At 44.0% G+C, this 16,267-nt stretch overlaps 2 protein-coding genes across 2 annotated transcripts in view; both read left to right on the top strand.

The window, feature by feature from the left end:
- Positions 1-3,809: 3,809 nt before the first annotated feature.
- Positions 3,810-4,100, top strand: LOC6531575 (metchnikowin). The gene has a single exon (XM_002092337.4). The coding sequence runs from the start codon at positions 3,857-3,859 to the stop codon at positions 4,016-4,018; it is 162 nt and encodes a 53-aa protein (XP_002092373.1). The 5' UTR covers positions 3,810-3,856; the 3' UTR covers positions 4,019-4,100.
- A 7,194-nt stretch (positions 4,101-11,294) lies between these two features.
- Positions 11,295-16,267, top strand: part of LOC6531571 — a 58,076-nt gene continuing 53,103 nt past the window's right edge. The window contains 3 exon segments of the mRNA XM_039372958.2: positions 11,295-12,092; positions 14,734-14,934; positions 16,152-16,260. Of these exon segments, the coding sequence (XP_039228892.1) occupies positions 11,408-12,092; positions 14,734-14,934; positions 16,152-16,260 (995 nt within the window). The 5' untranslated portion in view covers positions 11,295-11,407.

The following is a 16,267-nucleotide window of genomic DNA, read 5'->3' as shown; positions in this document are numbered from 1 at the left end:
AAAAAATTGAGGGAAATGGCGGGCAGGAGAATGGAGAATGAAAAAAGGAAACTCTGAAATGGCAGCACGTCCTTTGAGCCGTGTGACGTGTGGCAATCACAAGGCAGCTCAATAAAGGACAAATCGAATTTGTAGGCTGAGGCTGCAGTGGAGCTTCTACTATCAAAAGCAACACTTTTGAGCGATATGCTTGGCGGAGCCTTCAGTTTTATTGTCTACTCAATTTTCGCCTGTTTCCCATCCACTTTTGATTAACTGCCAGGATGGCTAAGGGAAAATTATGAGTTTCGCTAATGTCGGGAAAATAAACAAAAACATTTTCACAGTAGAGTATCTATGGACTCAGAATATATGTGATTACCAGCAGAAGAAATACACCCAAAATATTATTATTATGGAAATTATGGAGAAACAAAAGCATTTGGCCAAGTGGCGGACCGAAATGGCAGGCCGAAAAGGGCCGTTAAGGAAATTGCATAGTTAATAAAAGAGTAGTCGTTGTGGCTTTGCGGTTGGCGTTTAGCTTTAAACGCGTCATTAACTGCTTAAATAGCAACATGTGCGCCACCGAGGCGGTGAGTGTATTCATTATCACCTGTCCGTCCGGGACGCACACACACAAAGCGAATGTGATACCCGGCAGGGATGTGCAGGAGCTTCCACTGCCACTTCCACTTCCATTCCCCGCAGGATGCTGACATCGCACAACGTTGCTCTAAGTGCTTCATCTTGTCTGAATAACATTTGGGGCAGGACCCAAGTAGAAACAGAAGCATTTACCTCATTTCCATTCCTCCAGCCCTCAGCCCTCAGCCCTTAGCTCTCAGTTTTAGCTCCCAGCTCCATTTCCCATTTCCCCCCCCAAGAAATGAGCTGGCGCATTTATGGCAGCCATTTTTGGGACGAACAACTGGCATTTAGTGCCCCGCCAGAATTCCTGCCTTCATACGTATTTAATGAACTTTGTATTCTCGTTTCAAGCTCACCTAAATAGCTCCTCTTCGCATCAGTTTCGGCTGCGACTTCGGTTACCTGGCCCATCTGCCATCCCCGGAGCTTATTTATGATTGCCTCTGCAAGGGGAAAATGCATATTTACGAGGCTGCCTATTTCGGGCGGGCTGCCTTTGCATTTCAGAGCGTTTTCTGGCACTTTATTGATCCAAGTCCCTGAGTTATGGATGTACCCCGGACTCTGTGAACCTGCCAACAATAAACTTAATAAGTCATTTTGCATGATATAGGTATATATCACTTGTTCTCTCACCCTTTGTTCGTCTAATATTTTAGATACTTCGTTTCAAAGGTACTTACAAAAAAACACAGAATGCTGCAGTTAAAAAGTTAAGTTGTTAACTGGTTGGCTAATGAGTTTCACAGTCATCATATTGCACTTTATGTGCTTAAAAAAGTGATGCATTTGTTGAGAAGAAAACACTTTTAAACCACGTTAGTCTGTGAATATTCATTACCAAATGGAACAAGAACAAACGACATGCGATGTGAATGCATGCTGATACTTCCAAAATCCATTAAGCTGTCTATTCACAATTAGAATAAATCCCCATTATACTTCCTAGAATTGGCTTGTACAAAATACACACATGGTTAACAAAACCAAAGGATGTTTATTGGAATTTATTATGCAACAATTACTCAAAGCACACACGCTTGAGTAGCGCTAAAATAACCAGGGTTTATTGACTGATAAAAGTTTGTCCATCAACTGTCGGCAAACTCATATCGCCGCTAGAGATTCACTTTGAAATTGGAAATACTGAAACCAAGCTGATACGTGATGAATTTGCAAAACATTTGCGTTCGCGAGTTGCCACTCATAATTAGAATATATTTTTTAATGATTTCTCAGCTGTCATTTGGCGCGTCAAGGTCGTATCGATTTGGCAATGTCCCGAAGTCGTCGAGTGTTTTACCCGCGAGTTGGTATCCGTTTCCTAGGAACGGTGCGAAAACATTTTCCGCCACTCTGCAGGTTGACAACTTTTCATGTTTTCAATTGAATTGCCTCCATTGCGCAGCTCTTATCGGCTAGAATTCAAGTTTTCCTGGCCGTGTGATTTTTCCAAAAATTTTAACTTTGCCTTTTTGTGTGTTGTTTTGGTATATGTATATGGTACTTATATATTTTTTTTTCATTACTGTGCGCCGTTACTCTTGTTACGGTCGTTAGCCCTGGGGGCGGTCCTTTGGGCTGGAGGCGTGGCACTTGAGCTTAGCCTACTCAAGAACGATTTGCAAGAAACATTTCAAAATGTCAGCCGCACGGCTACGAAATGAATGCCAGGCGAAATGGCAAGAGCAAACGTTAAACTTTTTGCACCAGTTAAGCTCAAATTTCTTAGCCCAGTTCTCTGGGCCAAAAAGTCGACTTTTCTGCCATTAGCCGTCGGCTGTGATTGATTGACTAATGCCGCAATTTGCCTGTCTCTACCACCGATGTTTACATTCAGAATCTATTCGGCTGTTTACGCGCCGGCCAAACATTTATTTTTTAATGCGCTAACCATGGAAATGGATTAATTTTATTTGGTATTGCGTTTGATTTATTTGATTTATTGCTGCCGAAGAGAACATAAAAGGAATTTTTGTAAACCGATTTTGAAGGCAGAGGTCAATTCAAATCGATTTGATAAACAATAACATATTTTATGTTTAATGAACACCTTTTGTTTGTCTCGCTGGGGTTTTGTGCGCAGTTTACTGAAGCGGAAACTGCGTCAATCAAAGCAGCTTACCCCGTTTTCCTTCACTACCCGCGTAAGTGAAGCGTTTGCAACGCCTAATGAGCCGTGACTATAGCCTCTTCTTTTTACCCCTTAAAACCTTAAAAGTAAGCACACAAACAATAAAATGCAAGTGCAAAATTACTCAAAACGTCAAAATGTCGAGTCATTTAAAGGGCAGCAGCACATCCAACCCCTTTTCTGCAGCCCCTTTCTGCTGCGAGAAAACTAACAAAGTGCTCTAATCGAGCCAAGGGGCAATTGCTGGTGCTGCTGCTGTTGCAGCTGCACTTTCCACCTTCCACCTCCGCATCCGTGCCCCCAAAAACCCGCTTTCATCGTGCACTGAAAATAAAACCAGCATCTATTGCGAATTATCTGTTCCTGAAACTAGCTGCTCGGATATTAAAAACATTTGTAGTTGCTGACGTTGCCATACACAAAATTTTTTCATTTTTATGGAGGGGGGTTTTCCGCTTTAATTGCTTAATTCTTGTTGCTTTATTGCATGTGACTTGTGACTTGAGTGCAAATTGTATAGTGAATGTTAGTAGCAAATGAGAAGCTATATTCAATTGACCTGCTTACTATCAATATGAATAATATGATTAGTTTTCTTTCTGTGTAGAACTTGGAAGGCAGATGCTGGGAGGGACGTAGGGCGTAGTGGGCGTGGGTCAGTGGGCGTGGCTCCGTGTTGACGCATGTTGACTATGCCTTTGAATGGCTGCCGTGGTTGTCGGTGGGTAATTTGCAATGCAGAAAAACCAACAGGGCGCTAAAAAGAAGAAGAGTGTTTGGAGAGCTGTGGAGGTGGGGAGCTCACTGGCGGGACAACATAAATATTCAGCGAGAAACGTCATATTTACATTTAGTCTAGGCTGATAATCCGGCACCGTGGGAAGCCCCTCTGGGATGGTGCTGGCTGGATTCCCCTGGCCACCATCGGTTATCTGCCCCCGACTGACATTTGTCCGTCATACGTTCGGCTGCTTATCGCAGCAGCTCAAATAAAAAGTCCCCAATCTGCGACTCGTTTGTCTGGCACTGGGCTATAAAAGCAGCGCCATCTCAGCGCTCAAGGCATCAATCAATTCCCCTCACCGAGCTAAGATGCAACTTAATCTTGGAGCGATTTTTCTGGCACTGCTGGGTGTGATGGCCACGGCTTCAACGGTCCTGTCGGAGCCTCATCGTCACCAGGGACCCATTTTCGATACGAGGCCGTCGCCCTTCAATCCTAACCAACCACGAGGACCGGGTCCCATTTATTGAATTGTCCGTGGGAAATTCATATTGCTGATGTCGTTAACACATTGACAAAATTAATACAATTAAACTGAAACTGAACATCAAAGCTAGTCGTTGGGTAATTAAATTAATTCCACGCTGAATGGGGAGGAAGCAAAGGGCACAGGTGACTGGAGGCCAATCAGGAATCCCCCTTTCACCGAACTCCAGAATTATGAGGTGGTTGAGTGCCTCGCTGATTGTTCGGCGCTTGAGGCATCTTCAATGGTATTCAATCCATAAATTTTAGTGGCAACTGTGATTGAGCCAACATTGCAATGCAGAGCAGTGCAGAGCACTCGAATGCAATTTAATTTGCATTTTGCATCTGCTTGGCTAACGGGGCGTATGAGTAATCACGGTTGCCATCGATTGCCATTCTCTGCAGTATACTACACTGGTGCATGTACAAGAATATATTTAGATGCGAATAAAAATTGAGTACGCGCAAACATTTCAATGAGCTTCACACACAAAAACGACAATTTCTTCCTCACACTCTCCGCCTTTTTCTGTCTATTTTCAGCTGCGATCCAAGAAAAGCGCTAAGAAAAACACTTGCAAAAATTAGCAGCAGCAGCTGATGGAGGAATGGGCGGTTGGCGGCGTGCGGTGCGGGAGGCCGTTGCGTCTATAAATAGTGTTTGAACACTTTCTGCGCGTGACAGCTGTGACAGCGGCCATGACGTCATTGGCTGGATGAGCAACGTCACGGATGCGGTATAAACTGGTCTGTTAATACTGGCTAAGGCCAATGAAAGCATATCGTGCATACGCCCCGTTCACCCACGGCAAACAAAAGCGCTCGTCTGTGTGTTCCAATTGAAGCGCTCGACAAACAGCAGCGCCATGGCAGCGATATGATATTATTATCAAAGGCGGCAACATGCGTACAGCCAGCAGCAGCAGCAACAGTATCAGAAGCAGCAACAGCAACAGCAACAGGAGCAACATTTGCAGCAACAGCAACAGCAGCAGCCAAGCAACTAGCAGCAACATCAGTAGAGCAGCCATGAGAATCGCGAGAAAGCACAGCAAAAAGAAAGAGCGGCGGAACACAAACAAGAATTGTCAAAATATTTAAATGCTTACAGCTGCTCGAGTCTCAGTCTAAATTCGTCGTCGATCGGTCGTAGTTCCTGTTGTTGTTATTATTATTTATGTTGTGTGTGTTGTCGTTGTGCCAGCGACACATGAATAAAGATTGCAAAAAATAATGGAAGTGCAACTAAAACGACTCGAAACGAGCCACAAAGTCTAGCCCCCTACCAAATCGAATCGAAACTTAACCAAAAACCAAAAAACAAACCAAACCAAAAGCGAAAGCGAAAGCCAACCCAACGCACTACATTCATGTGCCACATATGTAAACCCAGTGAATCGAACAAACAACAGTGCGAGTGCGTGTGTTGTGTAAACAAACAAATATTTGTGTTACATTCAAATTTAAGGGGAATATAGAAATGTCAACCCAACGAACCGATACGAATACAACTTAGCTGCAGATTCTCTGAACGGTGAGTTGGACATCCTGACAATGGTGTAAATTTAATACCAATTCATGAAGAGCTCTTTGTTCCTGCAAATTCTTGCTGTAAATGAGATTTTGTTTTGGTTTTAGTAATTTTGAATTATGGCTATTGGTATTTAATACACATTTGTTGTACAGATAGTTGGTTTTAAGGATATTGCATTTCTATCTTATATTTTGTGTGTGTTTGTGTTTATAAGCCTTTTAAGATTGAATATTGAAATTGATATTTGTATGTATGTTTTTTAATCAGTAGTTGTTTATAGATTGACCATAAGTGTATAATCCTGTAAATTATTGGTATCTGAATCAAAGTAGAAAGAGCTTTTATGTACGTATAACACCTGCGGTTTGAACAGATCCAATTTAATTACCCTAATGTGGATTCCATGCCCGAAACTTGTTCACGTCCCGAAAATGACGGACTGCTCTTCTGTCAGCCTGTGCGTGTCAGACTGAATTTCAATTGGAACCCATACCCATCAAAGCGCCAACCCTCTGCGCCTGGTTTTGCTGCTCGGGTAACTCTGCATGGGCCCACGTTGCGAATACGCAATTTGCGTTGAAGCTGCTCCGCATTTCGCCAGCCTCTGCCAAGGCTTTTCTCATAAATTGAGTTTACTCTTTTCGACAGCTTTGTTTGCTTTGCTTTCGCAGCGCAGCCCCCTTCCTATTTATATAATTTCCTTTTGCATAAGTATCACATGTCTATGCTACCTGTATCATTGTATCATTGTGTCTTTGTATTTTTTTTGCGCCTGCCTTTGATGGTTATGCCCATTTGGATGTGCAGGGGAATTATGGCGAATTATGGCCCACACAAATCAGCACAAAACTTTATTGTTCGTCATGTTTTCTCAGCTGGAGTGCAAAATTCCTAAGCGAACTGGGAGAAATGAGATTGATTGAGCCATTACATGAATGACCTTCTTTTTGATTGGCAGTGCAGTTAAAGGCAGCTAGCTAATTGGCCTAATGGCGAATACAAAATATGTGTCTGCTAACCAAAATATTGTACTTTGCTTTAGAAATACATGGCAAGTTGCATAGTTATCATCTTAAAGCAAACTGAATAACTTGAAGTTTCTGTAGTTATCTTCTTAAAGCAAACTGAATAACTTTTAGGATTTGCTTAAGCCATATTAATGTGTATGCATATGCACTGTGTTTTATTCATTTTGAAAATCAAATTAGCATGCGAAATTTCTCTTCAGCATCCAAATAATTCGGTAGATTTTCCTTGACCTTTGATTCAGATTTCTTCTTTCTGTTTCTGTGGAACGTTTTAAAGAATTTTTGTTATGTGCATTCTTATAGCAAGGCAAATAACTACGCGTTCTGAGTTTTTGTGTTTGTTATTTGAATGAATTTGTTGTACTCGACATAAAAAAGAAATTAGAAATATGATTCGGCATACAGAATGTTTGCCCACTTAAGCATTAAAAGGATGACACTATTATTAATTTTAAAGAATAAAATATAAGAAAAAAAGACTATTGTATAAATGGTTTGTTCTTAAGAATTTAAGATATTAAGATATTATATAGTCTGAATATATTGGCTGTAGGAATTCCTTTAACCTGTTACATACTTCTCTTCAAGTCTAGAATACTCTCTAATCTTCGTAAAAAATGTATAATGATGTAAATTTTCCAGCTCACAAGCTTTCCTCACTTGAGTGTCTTATTTTTGTAGCAATCCCAGTAACCTATTCAGAGAACATATTCTTAGCGGGCCAAATATTTATTTATATGCATTTAGATTTAATTAGAAAAATGAAATAAAAGCAAGCAGCGCAGAGCGTTTTTCAAGCCCCACAACTTGAGGTGGAATTCAAAAGCAGGGTCAAAGGCAGCCACGATAGTTGCCTTGATCTTAGCATGTTCTCGTATTTTCATAGCAAGTTGCAAGGAATTTGGTTAATTTGTATTCTCATAGCAGACGGCGAATACCTCGGCGTGCAGACCGACAATAATACATTTGTTTATGTGTTTATACGCCTTTTAAATACGCTTTATAAATACATACGAGTATGTGCCCCGTCTTCTGGGCTCACTGCCATGTAATTATGTATGTCGCTGGCCGAGAGCAAGTGCATCGTCGCATGGGCGCCTTCACATTGCTCCTCCTCCTCGATGTTTTCCTTGCTTTCCTTTTTTATTTCTTGGCCATTTCTGTTGCTGTTTCTGTTTTCGTGTACCGCCTTGACAATGCACTTGAGTCAAGTTTGCTTCCTCTATGCGAGTTGGCCGGCTTTTCCTGGGCATTCGCAGCATATTAGCATCTCTTGCCAATGTGCAGCTAGCCAAAACGAGGCGTTTGTCTGCTTGATTATTTATAACAATTTCTTTGCTGCTTGGCTTCCTCGTTCTGATAAGCGAACTGCCATCGCTCTGCAGGCTTCATTGTTTTCTGTAGTTAATTAATTTCCATTGAAGTAGTTGCCATTTGCCCTTTCATGGGCTGCTGCTTGTGCATTTTTGCAAAATGGAAAATTACTTTCGTCTGCCTTTTTCTGCTCGAGGCTGGAAAGGCTTTCAAAATGCCAGTCGTTGCTGGAGGAAATTCCCGAATCCCTTGGCTTTTATAACTTTCAGCTGCTGATGGGACAACTTTCTCTTTGCCCGCCCACTTTCACTTACTCCCCCCCTCTCACTCGGTTTGATTGATCAATGTTGACAGATTTAACGAGCTGGTAAAGTGCAGCAAAACAATTCAATTATGTGTGTGTGAGTCAGTGTGGGATTGGGGTTGAAAGCTGGGGATGAAAAGGAAATATTTGCGTACCCCGCCGGATAGTGTCATCAGCAGTGACTGCTCCTCCTTTCTGTGCCAACCTCCTCCTGCTCCTCTTGCTCCTCCTCCTGTTCTCCACCTCCTTGGCAACCTTCGTGGCCCCACCGTCACGGCATTAAATATGGGGAATTATTCATGCGACCGCCCCTATCTGGCAGCTAATAAATAATTCACATTGAATTAAATTGCGTGATTTCTTTTCGGCTCGCCTTGCCACAAGCTGTGTAGCCCCCCATTTATGAAATGCAATTTCTGTCTTGGCTTTGGCTTTTCCTCATACTTGTTCGTATGCTCCTCCCCCCTCGCTCTCCCCCCTCCCATCCATCGCATCGCATTCTTGTTGTAAGTTTTCTTTTCGGGTTTTCCTCATTTTCACATACGCACACGCAAGGCCGCCGTGCGCGATATATGAATTTAATCTCCCCCGATTTCCCGGGCCGTTGTGCGCGTAATGCGATTTTAATGCCGGCCAAGGACCGCCCTCTCTTATTTCGTGGGCGAATATTATTGGGTCAGTATCCATTATATTTGTATATCAATTATGCAAATCGTTCATTTTAAAACATGAGCTTTAGTCGGACGAGATTCCTAAGACGGGAATTAAAATTAAAATGGAATTGCTCTCGCGAAAGCTACTTAAGCCCCATAGCATTGCAAAATGTGATTTAACTGTTTACTTAATTTACCAAAAAACATACGCATTAAACAAAATAAGTATACGTGAAACTTAATTGATTTTAGCATCTTTAAATAACCATACTACCAAAAACATACGCATTAAACAAAATAAGTATACATGAAACTTAGATGATTTTAACATCTTTGAATAACCATACTACTTCTGCAACAATAAAGATTATTTCCCATTAATATACTTCGATTTGATCAATAAGCTGATTACTTTACTTCACCTTTTGAACTGCATGATTAAAGTCTTGCACAGCACTTTTATAGTTTCCAATATGGCAATATAGCATGGACAGAAATCCGTGAAATGTTCAGCAATTGAAAGACCCATAAACTTTGCCTGGAAGGAGAAGACAATGGCACGCTATAATCACTCATCCAGTTAATTCTGATCCGATAATTAAAGCGGCGTGTAACCATCGGTTATCATGAATATTTAATGCAAATTTAATTGATATGGGCCCATCGATTGGCCAATAAAATGGCATAATAATAAGCCTTGCATGTGGCGAGCCAGTAATTCGCCTACCATCCACACTCCCATCCACACACACACACACACACATCCGCACGCACACACACCCACAAGTGGCTTAGACACGCACAAACTTAGTGGGTGGTTGGTGTTTTAGCCAACTAACTTTCAGCTCGACCTGTCATTGCCAATTCCTGTTAATTTGTGTTTGAGCAGCCAGCCTGTGAACAGTGAGCGATTGCTAAACTCAGAGTTTAACTTAAGTAAATTTATTATACGGAAAAGGAGTACAGCTTTTAAATTCTTTTGCATCTAATTTAAGATTAATGCATATTTAGCCATAAATATATCCCATATTACCCCTATCCCATATTAGTCAAACATATAGGTGCGAAAAATTTGTTCTTGGCAGTTTCCTTGTAGCTATTGTACAATTGGCACCCTGACAATTTGCCACCTGGCCCCCGAGTTGTTTGGGCCCTTGGCCTTGGCCATGCAAACCTGGCCAGAAATTTGCCCCCGGTCAAACTTTGTTTACCAACTTAGAGCAGAAGAAGTAGAGGGAGAGCCCAAAGTTTGACCCAAATCATGGCCCTCGAGTGGTAACTTCTGCTCTTCCAGGGAAACGGAACAATTTAATGAGCAAAACGACTCGCATGAATGAGCGACGAGCAGAAAGAAAGGAATATTTTTAATGAGGCACAAGCTGAGCTCTGTTTGGTTTTGCGGCCAAACTTTTCGTTTTGTGTTCTAAAATGTAGTATTCTGTAATTACGACTAATTAATCATGGACTTGTTTTGTTTTCTTTCTTCTCGTTTTAGCATCGTCTTTAAGTATCGACAACATGCAGCGATCCAAATGACAGCACGTCCCCGAGAAATTAGCTAAACTTGAACTCACTTTGTGATATACCCGACTAGCAGAAAGTACGTTAAGTCCTAGTTGTAAACGAACCTAGATACTCTCTATATTGTTTTTTTTGGTAACTTGAAGCACTTTAGTTAGACAACGAACCCACAAAAGACAGACAGCTGACAGCACTGCTAACTGAGAACCCTAAAAAGACAGGAACTCGAATAAGACCCAACTAGAACGAACCCACCGAACCCTGATTAGAGTTACCCCCAAAGAATCCCCCAGAAACCAAGAGACAGTCAAGCCAACAGCTGAGATCCAACTTAGCGCTGTGCCACCATGCCACATGGGGACCGTGAGGAATGTACGTAATATATCCCGCCGATGAGCTCATCTTGATGACCTATGGTTTCTTTGCGCCACGTGTGAAACCGCGACCCTCACTTGACTGCCTGCCCGAGCCACTTGTGCCCATCGAGTATCCAGCCAGAGCCACCACCACCAACACCACCACCAGCACCACCAGTAACCTTGCCGGTCACAGCACCAGCAAAGTCCCAACTAACGCCGCCGTCCACTTCGAGGCCATCACTCCGCCCATTGCCATCCAGCCAGCAACCGCTCCGGCAGCACTAGCCCCTTTCTATCCAGGATCTCCGCCAGCCTCACCGCCGTTCACCTACCCGGGATCACCGGTTGCCTCCAACTTCTTTAACTTCGAGGAGGCAGCAGCATCACCAGCAGCTTTTCAGTGCCAATCTCAGAGCCTGCCGCCCACGCCCACACGCCGCACATCGCGCGCCTCGCTGACCCACTCCAATAACTCGAATCTTTCGCACCAGGGCTCCACGAAGAGGAGCAGCCTACGGAGGAACCCCCAGCGGCCGCCTACTGCGTCCATGTATAATGATTATAATGATGCCAGCCAGATGCAGGGGAGCAGTGCCACTGGACAAGGACGAGCACCATTCCAGCGCAGCAGCGCAGCCATCGATCAGGATTCGGCAGCAGGAGGAGCACTAGAGCAGTATGGGGACCTCCGCTCACGCAGCCCCAGCATCTTTCTGGAGCCACCCACGCCGGATCCCACGCACGCTCACTTTGGACCGGGATGGGGTCGACCAATGTCGCCCATGGATCTGCCGCCGGAAAGATCCTCGGCCAGCGCATCCGGCAGTAAATCGCCCACCGGAAAATCGCGTCTGCGGCCCAAGCTCCACCTGCCGCTGGGGCGATTGGGCCGCTCCAGCTCCTCGGACACGAGGGAGAGCAACAGACTGCGCGAGGATGTGCATGTGCACGTCGAGAATCCCGTCTTCAGCAGCGAGAATCTGCGCCAGAACAACTTCGATGCATTCTTCGAGGCCCGCGAGCCGGTCATCAAGCTTCAGCCGAAAACCCCGCACACGGCGCCAGCTGATGGCAGTGGGAGGGGCTACTCGCCGCCTCTGGAGAACTATGCGGGTGTCTACGATTCACCAAGGACGCGGAGTCCGGCGGGCAAGGGCGGCGGCAGCGGTGGCGGCCTATTTGCGCGTTCGCCGCGCGAGGATCGGGAAAGGATGGCCGGCGCCAGGTCACGGAGTGCCGATCAGTGCGACGGAGCGGTGGGCGGACAGGCCAGTGGAGCGGCGGCCAGGGGTTCCAACTCGACGGGCGGCGGCGGCGGAGGGGGCGGTGCCAGTTCGGGCGGAACGCCTTCCAAAGGTGACAGGTGCCTTCCAAGCCTTCTCTTGCACCTGCTAATCGAATCGTTTACAGTTGTTTGCCGCGCGTCTCGTAGAAACAACCTCGAGTTGATCGCCATAACATGCAGCATACGGGGAGTGTTCTGGAATTCACTTCCTAGCAATCTGATGGCATTCAATTTGAGTTGGAAACCCATGCACCATATCATCTCTCAACTTTCCAAGCAAATGGAATTCCATCAAGATTTGTGAATGTGACAATTCTGGCACTTCTTTTTAGTTTAAAGCAACTATTCATTCGCTGCAAGTTTGAGTCGCAGTTTGGAGTTCTGTTATACAAGTTTGTGAATGCCTTAAAGCACTTCATTTCTACAGAGTATCCTTGGATTATCAGTATAATACATATTCGTATCTATCTTTTTAAATATCTTAAACCTATTCCATGTGTCCGATTCCATTTAGAGTGTGCCTTGTTAGAAACCTACAATTTGGTTTAGGTGGTGGTTATTTTAGCAGCTTGTGTAACTATCAGCATGTACTCAGATTACCAGTAAACGAAAAACACAAAGTGGTGGTGTTTGTGCTTCAGTCCATTTCTGCCCTTGAACCTTTCAATTAGCCGCATTACGAACTCGTTCAATTCCTGCACAACAAGACCAGCATCCTCACAATGGACTCTCAGATTTCTAGTTCGCAGTTTTTCCAAGGATACTCAGCCTTTGGCTCTGCCAATGCTCGCAAACCCCATCCTTGTGCCGTCCTCGCTTAGTTAAGCTTGGTTAACTTTTGGTACTAAACACACACAAACACACAAAGGCGAACTTAAGGTGCTTAGGATGCTTGAATTTTCGCCCGCCCATTTCCCATTTCCCAATTCCCATCTGCATATCCATCGTGCCACGTTATCGCTTGAGTGGGGTCCACAGCTGCTCCTCGCATGCATAATTGGATTACCTGTGCCCGTGGATGCAGCTGCGAGTGTAACTGGAGCTACAACTGAGTTGCGTGCCTGGAGCGCATTCTCCGAATGCAAGCACGCACATAATTCTACTAGGAACTTGAGAAGGAGAAGGAGCAGGAGCAAAAGGGGCAGGAGCACATCCAGCTGAGACTGGTGTTCCGAAATGAATGTCAGCTTAGCAGCGCGTGAAGTGTAATCAACAACAGCGATAACGACATCCTTGCAGCTGGCACGTGAGCTCGAACTGCCCGAGATCCTGCCAAACCACTGGCACCATAAGCACCACCAGCACCACCAGCACCACTAGCAAGCAGTACAACCACCCACTGGAATTCATTTCAAAGTTCACAGCGCGGCAAATTTGATGACCAGCGGCAAAGTAAATCAAGAGCTACGTGATCGCTGGAAATCTCGGACACGCCTTGTTTATTCCGGCAATGTTACTTCAAATTGGACGGGGCAAAAAGGATGCGACAGCCGACCATTTCATGCAGCCGGGTCCTTTAATAATTTCTAAAGCACACTTTCGTGGGGGATCCGCTGCAGCTCCTACATATTTCATTGGGCCAACCAGTCGGACAGTAATTGAGCCTCGTGTGAGCGTGTCCAAACAAACACGCCAGACACTTTGGACACTCGGTTTGGACTTGGACTTTAGGAGGGTCGAGCTGATGGAGCTGGGAGTCCGGGTGAAACAATCACCAGACATACCAAACAAACGGACCCACGAGTCTTTTTAGCTGCGAATGTGTTCTAACGAAATCTCGACTCTCGCCGCGGCAATGAAATTACGCTTCATTTATTGATTGAATTTTAAATGAGGGGACTCCCATCCCATCTCCCAGAAGGAGCCAAAGAGCAGCCAGTCAGAGGCACCTACGTACAGTGGGGTCTAAATGTATAGTACTGAGCATTTCATCGCCATTTTATCGGAAGGAAATCGGTGTAGAACAATTGTATTTTAAGTAAACAGTTTTGTTTCTATTCACCTGCCTGTTTCATTGTCTTTAAAGCAATCCAATGAACTAAGCTTTCAGAAAAATTTGTTTATTTAAAATTTTACTTGCTAAAGCTTTTCAATATTTGCGTAAATATTTAAACGTTGCTGCTCAATAGGCATAGCTCTTGATTGTTAATAACAAATTGCAAGTTAAGTACTTGTAATATATTAGTGCTCAGTACTAAAGGGTGAACCACCATTTTGACCGCTGTTGTTGAGGTCCTTTTGTTGACTTTGGTAATGGGGCTCGGGTTTAGGGAGCTGTCTTGGACTGAAATACTCGAATTTCCGACTTGGCGCAAAGCGAAAATAGGAGCGATAGAAAAAGTGAAGGAAAGTGGAGGGAAGCTGCCTCCACTCATTATTTATGCATAAATACAAAAGGCAGCGATCTGTTTGATTGGCCAAGGGGAATGGAGAACTGACTTGTGTATTTACTATGGCGTGGCCAAAATAATTCCTGACATTGCCTGACGGATACTTTACTCCAACCGCCCGAAATCAAATCACATTTCGTTTGGAAATTCTCATTTGTTTGCTTTCAATTCGGTTCGTTTTGTTTGGAATTTACGCTGCGTTCTGTTTTGTTTGTTTTCTTGATTTAATTGTTTGGTTTTACGAGTTGATTAATTTTTGGTTTCGAGTAAAAAATGGCTAACACATTTGCTGTAAGTGCAGTGAGTGATAACGATATTGTCGTTGGCAGGTTCTTCGGTAAAATCTTCAAGTGGTCGAAGAAGTCGTAGGAGGAGGATCTTCGGGTGGAGGGGACCACGTGGTGGTTCCCTTAGCCCCCCGGGCGGCAGCATGGCGTCCTACAACGGCGTGCTCAAGGATTACAGTCACAGCAGTTTGAACGAGGCTTTCAAATCCCAGAACAATGTCAACTTTAAGTTAATTAAAACAGGTGAGTTAAACCAGAAGCCAATATATTTCCAACTCCTATCGCAACCGCTATCCCAACTGCTATCCGCCACATGGGAGTACACGTGTCGCGTGGCAGACTTTCACACCTGACACGCTCGCCAGGTGGCACAAAAAGCTGAAGTTGACAAACAGCGGGCTTGCGCTGCGCCCTGAAATGGAAACGGGAAAACAAAAACAAAAAGCAATTTAGGTGGCAGCGTTTTATTTGATAAGTTTCAGTACTCGCTTTTATGGCTTATTGATTTCGATTGCCGATTGTCTTTGTCGGGTCGTCAGATTGAGACATAAATCAGTTAAGGCAGCGCCTCTTCGAGCCAGCAAAGCCTCGTAAATTCGCTATTTTCACATTCCAACTATGAGTATGTTTACCCAACGAACAACATCCTCTGACACAGCTGCAACTTTTCGACATAACTTTGACTTTGAATTACGGCGCTGTCGGAGGAAGTTGTCCCAGCGGATGGCACCTTTGGCACTGGCAGTGGAACTGGCGAACAGCAGAGTTTGCGGTAGTTTTGTGTAGCCTGTAAAGTTTTTAATAACATTTTTGCTGTGAACTGCATGTGAAATCAGAGAGTCAGAGAAGTTGAAGTACAAAAATTATTGATTAAATTAAAGTTGCCTTGGACAGCATCAGAAACTTGTGCCTTTCAGTTTCAACCCGTTTGACAACCTGTTGCCGACAACGCTATAATCGCGTATCTGGCAGGCCGTTAAACGATTGGCCCATAAACTGGCAGCTTAAGTGGCTAAAAGCCAAACATCCATATTCATATATACCTGAGTAATCGTAAATGTGATGGATTATCCAACAGGCAGTCAGTTCTTTTAAAGACTGCCTTTTTGTGCTTCACAGCACATAAACTGGCGGCTTTTGTTTCAGGAAAAATCAAGTAAGGGAAACACAAAAAGTTCACACTCTGAAAAAAGTTCTAAAATATATTATTTAAACGCAAATAAAACAATTTTATTGTCTAAGGTATTTTTTGCTCACTTTCGAGCGCAGCCTTGCGATTTTGAGATGTGACGAAAAGCACAAAGACTTCAGCCGGAAGTGACCACCTCTCCCCTGTTGGCATATCCGTTTCCGGTGCTTTCATTGTGTCTAATGCACTTTGTGGCCCGTCATAAAGCGTGACTGCCTTTTTAGTTTTATTTGACCTTAAAGCGCACTCACTCAACTTAATTCAATTACAGTATCCGATTTCTCCGAAACACTATCCCGTCTGTACGAGGAACACGCAACTGCCCTCCAAGTTGCGGTTTCCAATTATCGCAAGAAGAATGCCGAATTACGCAAAGAAAGGTAAGTG

Source organism: Drosophila yakuba, chromosome 2R (assembly GCF_016746365.2).
Source record: "Drosophila yakuba strain Tai18E2 chromosome 2R, Prin_Dyak_Tai18E2_2.1, whole genome shotgun sequence".
Lineage (NCBI taxonomy): Eukaryota > Metazoa > Arthropoda > Insecta > Diptera > Drosophilidae > Drosophila > Drosophila yakuba.
Note: the sequence above shows the minus strand (reverse complement) of the source record. Positions and strands in the feature narration are given on the sequence as shown.

Coding starts and splice junctions, on each gene's coding strand:
- LOC6531575 (XM_002092337.4), top strand. CDS start 3,857: ATGCAACTTAATCTTGGAGCGATTTTTCTGGCACTGCTGGGTGTGATG.